General features: G+C 50.4%; 1 protein-coding gene across 1 annotated transcript; it reads left to right on the forward strand.

The window, feature by feature from the left end:
• The first annotated feature begins 4,992 nt into the window (after window positions 1-4,992).
• Window positions 4,993-5,567, forward strand: LOC125538124 (non-specific lipid-transfer protein 2). The gene has a single exon (XM_048701426.2). It carries the CDS (start codon window positions 5,084-5,086, stop codon window positions 5,372-5,374), a length of 291 nt encoding a protein of 96 aa, XP_048557383.1. The 5' UTR covers window positions 4,993-5,083; the 3' UTR covers window positions 5,375-5,567.
• Window positions 5,568-6,030: the final 463 nt, after the last annotated feature.

A 6,030-nucleotide genomic window follows, 5' to 3' on the forward strand; every position in this document is an offset into this window, starting at 1 on the left:
CATCCAAATACAATCAAGGCCCGACTACGGAACCAAAATAAAACAAGACTACCCCAAATGCTACACAGATCCCCGATCGTCCCGACTGGGCTCCACTACTGATCAACTGGAAACGGAAAACAACACAACGAACAAAGTCTTCATCGAGCTCCTCCTTGAGCTTGGTTGCGTCATCTGCACGGTTCAACAGCACCTGCAAGCTGGTTTGGAAGTATCTGTGAGTCACGGGGACTCAGCAATCTCACACCCTCGTGATCAAGACTATTTAAGCTTATGGGTAAGGTATAAGGTATGAGGTGGAGCTGCAGCAAGCGACTAGCATATATGGTGGCTAACATACGCAAAAGAGAGCGAGAAGAGAAGGCAAAGCACGGTCGAGAATCTATGATCAAGAAGTGATCCTAGAACAACCTATGTCAAGCATAACTCCAACACCGTGTTCACTTCCCGGACTCCGCCAGAAAGAGACCATCACGGTTACACGCGCGGTTGATGCATTTTAATTAAGGTCAACTTCAGGTTTTCTACAACCGAACATTAACAAATTCCCATCTGCCCATAACCGCGGGCACAACTTTCGAAAATTCATAACCCTGCAGGGGAGTCCCCACTTAGCCCATGACAAGCTCTCACGGTCAACGAAGGATATACCTTCTCCCGAGACATTCCGATCAGACTCGGCATCCCGGTTCTACAAGACACTTCGACAAGTTAAAACAAATCTAGGAACACCGCCCGAATGTGCCGATAAATCGCGATAGGAGCTGCACATATCTCGTTCTCAGGGCACAGTCAGATTGTCCAAGGTACGGGTAGGCCAGCCCAGAGTTGCCCCTGGTGGGCACCGGCAGCTGACAGGTTGGACCAACACTCAAAGGAGCACTGGCCCGGGGGGGTTAAAATAATGATGACCCTTGAGTCTGCAGAACCCAAGGGAAAGAAAAGGCTAGGTGGCGAATGGTAAAACCAATGTTGGGCATTGCTGGAAGAGTTTTACTCAAGGCGAACTGTCAAGGGGTTCCCATTATTACCCAACCGCGTAAGGAACGCAAAATCCGGGAACATAACACCGATATGATGGAAACTAGGGCGGCAAGAGTGGAACAAAACACCAGGCATAAGTCCAAGCCTTCCACCCTTTACCAAGTATATAGATGCATTAATTAAATAAGATATATTGTGTTATCCCAACAAGTAAACATGTTCCAACAAGGAACAACATCTCCATGTTCCAACAAGGAACAAACTTCAATCTTCACCTGCAACTAACAACGCTATAAGAGGGGCTGAGCAAAGCGGTAACATAGCCAAACAATGGTTTGCTAGGACAAGGTGGGTTAGAGGCTTGGTTCAATAATATGGGAGGCATGATAAGCAAGTGGTAGGTATCGCAGCATAGGCATAGCAAAAGAGCGAGCAACCAGCAAGCAAAGATAGAAGTGATTTCGAGGGTATGGTCATCTTGTCGGAAATCCCGCAAGGAAGAAGAACGAGTCCATGAAGAAGACAAACGGACGTAGACGAACGGGTCCTCACAAACGCGACGTTATCAGAACCAACCCGAAGAAGCAACCGGAAAGAAGCACACAACATAGTAAACAACTATCACACGATCATGGCATGATGCACAACAAGTATGATGCATGTCCGGTTTAAAGAGGCATGGCATGGCAAAATGCACAAGCAATCCTACAACTTAAGTGGAGCTCAATATGCAACGAGTTGCATATTGACGGAACACCACATCAATTATTTAGTTCACTCTCGGTTAGGTACTCAACAAATTTAAATGTTGTTAAACATGGCAAGAGGGTGAAGCAAAGTAAAACTACCTATCTAGTCAAGTTTAAATGAGGCCGGAAGTAACGAACAACAATTCCGGTAAAACCTCATGAGCATATTATAGATTTGGTACTGTTCTTCCCTAAGCCATATTTTAGAGTTTTTAAACATGCAAGATGATGCCACCATGTTAAACTAGGAAAAATTCTACCCCATTTACATATAAAGTTTATTAAAACCCGAGTTACGGTTATTTAGTTATGAATTAAAGCATTTTAGCATGGCATAGGAGCAAACTAAAGCAAACATCATTTTAAGCATTTTAAACATGGATGGAAATGACATATAATTAACCTACACATAATTCTAAGCAATTTTCATATATAAAGGTTTTACATATGATGCATGGTCTGAGAGTTATTATATGCATGAAGTATAGGGTCCAATCTGTAAAACAGTAAATCTCTGGATAATTGGACAAATCACAGAACTAGGAAAAAGAACATATACGGGCCGAATCTGCTAGCCCAACAGCGGGGGAAAGGAAAAAAACAACATGAGGCGCTGGGGCTTCTCACCCATGGGCTTTGGCCCGGTGGGTGGAGGAGGAAGCTGGCAGGCTGGGCTTGGTGCGGCAGTGCTGGGCCTGCTGGATCTGGGAGCCTAGCTCGATCGGTCAACGGGCGAGGGGTCGGGCGAGCTGCTCTGCTCGTCCTGGAAGCAGAGGACGCCGGCGGCGGGAGCGATGACGGCGAACTTGGCGCGCGAAGAACTCAGGCGGGCGCAGGAGGTCTCCGGCGAGGTCAACAGGGCGAGGACGACAGCGAGGAACTTGGCGCGGCTGCGGAGCCTCAGGCGATGGACGGGCGACGAGGAGGTCGTCCATGGCGACGGGAACCTGCGGGGTTCTCTGTAGGTGCTCGGGCGATGAGGAGGTCAGGGTGCCGGCGGACGGTGTGGTGGGGCTTGCTCCGGTGAGAAAACAAGGTGGAAGCAGGGTCGGGCGACGCTCGGGACTGCTGCTGCTTCGGTGGCCGGCGGCCAAGGCTCCCTGTGAGGAACAACGGGACGGGGAGAGCGATTCAGAGAGAGAGAGAGCAGCGGGGAAGGAGGAGAAGGAGGGCACGGCCTGGTGACGCAGTCCGGTTGCCTTCTCCGGCGAGGAGCTATAGGCGCGGGCGACGAGGAGGAGGCAGGAGCCTCGGGTGCTCTCGGACAAGGGCGACGATGAGGCCAATCCATGGCGAAGCAGAGGTGCGGGGACGAGGAGGACAGCCTTGTGCGTTCCCTCGGGGCACGCGGGCCGAGCTCGGGATGGCCTTGGCGCTGGAACTCCTGGAGGTGGTCATCGGCAGCGGCGCCGGTCGTCGAGGTGAGGTGGTGGAGCGGTGGATGGATGGATCGATGGAATTGGCTGGATTTGGATGACTGGTTTGAAATCGAGGAGGGGATGGATTTGGATCTGGGAAGATCCCGAGGTGGAAGGAGAGACCGGATGGAGTGGCGGCGCGGTGATGGAATGGATGGGACATCTCCCTAGATTTTAGGGTTTGATCTAGTTGTATAGCAGGTAGGTAGGTTAGACTTAGGGGTATATCGTCCCTCAGATCGCAATCGAACGATCGCGAATAAAATAGCTAGGAAGTCCAAATAAGAAAGCGGTGACGTTTTGTAGACGTTTGGGGATGATCCGGACACAACGGTGGCGACAGCCCGGGTCGGGTCCGGGACAACTTCGGACGCGCACGTGAGGGGTTCGATGCACTGTGCAGAGAGGGTTTCAGACCGTGCGGTCGCATCGGACAACTCCGGAAGCAAAGAGGGGAAGGAGGATGGACTAGGTGGGCTGTGTAGACGGTCTCGAGCTGAGAGGAGAGAAGAGGGGGAGGCCCGGCGACTGTTTCCGGAGACCGAAAACGTCCAACGTTAGACCGGCTATACTGCCGCTATAGTTATCCGTTGGGGCGTCAAACGAACTCCAAATGCGATGAAACTTGACAGGCGGTCTATCTACACTATAATAAGACCACACGTCAACTCTCATCCCATTCCAAGAACATTTCCCGGCCACTTATAAAATACTGTTTCAGACATGCCGCGGGCGCGTGCAAATGTGTCTGGGCTCAGAACGGACAACGGAGAGAACTCGGAGAACCCGAACGAATGCAAGTTTTCAAAACATGATGATGCAATGCATATGGTGACATGACAAGATGCAACACGCAAGCGAAAGACATGGCAACGATGACGAATAGCTGGAAGACACCTGGCACATCGGTCTCGGGGCGTCACACAATTGATGGAAGAAGGCTGCAACAGGTCCATCCTTGCAACCACACAAGGAAGATGGCCGAATGACAGATCGTTCATTAGGATTTAGGGGCCATGGAACATACTGTAATTAGCAAACAGTACAACGTTGTGTGAGTGTGACGCGGTTAGCTGAATAAGATGACCTGGGAAAGTGTCATTGCCACCATCCTTTTTTTAGGGGGGGTTGCCACCATTCTGTAGCGTTTGTGGCACGTCTATATTTTTTTTCTGAGAAAGAACAGTATGCGTTGTCCAGATACTTTTTACTCTTAAATGTGGCATAATACTGCAAATGGAAGCTATTAGTGTGAGAGGCAAATGTGTGTACTAGATCGGATCCAGTGTCCTGAACATACACCGAGCCAGACATGCAGGCCTGAACCAATCACTTACATTTCTAACTGTTACATTTAGCTCTTTATTACTACCACAGATGTTTTATGTTCCCTTGGCTTTGCGAAGCAACCGGACTAACTAGCATCAAAGCAACTGAACCTTTTCGTGGTGCTTTTAAGCAGCTTAGTTAACAAACCTCCACCTAACCTGCATTTTTCGACACTTGCGGTGCTGCACAGAGCTAGTGCGCGCGGCATTGTTATGCTAGTTGGAGTTGCTTTCAGCGCGACTAAAACCGGCCAGTATATATTATCCCCTTTCAGTTTTGCATCGAGTGGCGTAGTGGTGCAGTGCGTGGACCATTTCTGCTCATCATCTTGTCTTCCATGAACGCTATGTGCTTCTGACAAGAAGGCACATATATGAATTCAGCCAATATGCGTTGCACGCCTGTACCGCACTAGCTAGCCACGTCTAAACTTGTGCTCAGCTCACCATCATCACCATCCCAGCAACACTGCCTCACTCTCTCAATCGAGAGCCTATAAATACCACCCATCTCACCACAAACGCTCACATCCATCTGAAGCCATACTTGCAGAAGCCACTAGCTCACTACTAGTCGATCAATCTGTTGTTTCAGAAAGACGCCATGAAGTACTTGGGGCAGGTGGTGGTGGCGCTCCTGGCCTTCTCGGCGGTGGTGCTGATGGTGGCGCCGGCGGGCGCGGAGGCGGCGACCTGCAACGCGCTGCAGCTGACCCCGTGCGCGGGGGCCATCATCGGGAGCGCGGCGCCCACGGCGTCGTGCTGCAGCAAGATGAAGGAGCAGCAGCCGTGCATGTGCCAGTACGCGCGCGACCCCAACCTGAAGCAGTACGTCGACTCCCCCAACGGCAAGAAGGTCATGGCCGCCTGCAAGGTGCCCGTGCCATCATGCTAGATCGACGCATATATGATCGATCCACACGAGAGAGCCCAGCGCGCACGCGCTCCTCTCTGGCCTCTCGCTGCATGTTTCATGTGTGTTGATGTGTCAGTGTTTGCTTGTTTCCCAACACTGTCTAGCTACCCTGACGATGTACGTGGACCGATGTGTATCTGAATTTACGCAATAATGACGATGTTTCCAGCTATATGCAATTTGCATGTTCTTCCTCGCGTGCATATTTTCATGTGGCCTTCGTGGTAGTCATCAATAAACTACTCCCTCCATTCCGAGAATGGACGTTTGGCTCTCGGCCTCCATGGAGGCCTTTTTTTAAAATAAAAATAAAGATTCAAAATTTTTGGTTTTAAAAAAATCTGAAAAATTTGTGGAAGTAAACAAGGATGTTATGTGTATGTGTGTAAAATTTTAGGGTCAAAACGTTGAAATGCGGCCTGTACAAAAAAAAGATAAATTCATGACCTAGGAGGATCACTACCAGAAAAACTGGGGTTGCCGACGGCCAAATCTATGCCGACGGCCCCCGTCGGCATCTATGGACCTATGCCGACGGCCAAGGATAGGCCGCAGGCGTAGAAAAGCCGTCGGCATACATCCATCTACGCCGACGGGACCGCCCGAGGTACGCCTACGGGGCCCGTCGGCATAGG

Source organism: Triticum urartu, chromosome 1A (genome assembly GCF_056163025.1).
Source record: "Triticum urartu cultivar PI428250 chromosome 1A, HENAU_Tu73, whole genome shotgun sequence".
Lineage (NCBI taxonomy): Eukaryota > Viridiplantae > Streptophyta > Magnoliopsida > Poales > Poaceae > Triticum > Triticum urartu.

Bases quoted from the DNA above. Each gene is read 5' to 3' on its own strand.
- LOC125538124 (XM_048701426.2), top strand. From the start codon at position 5,084: ATGAAGTACTTGGGGCAGGTGGTGGTGGCGCTCCTGGCCTTCTCGGCG.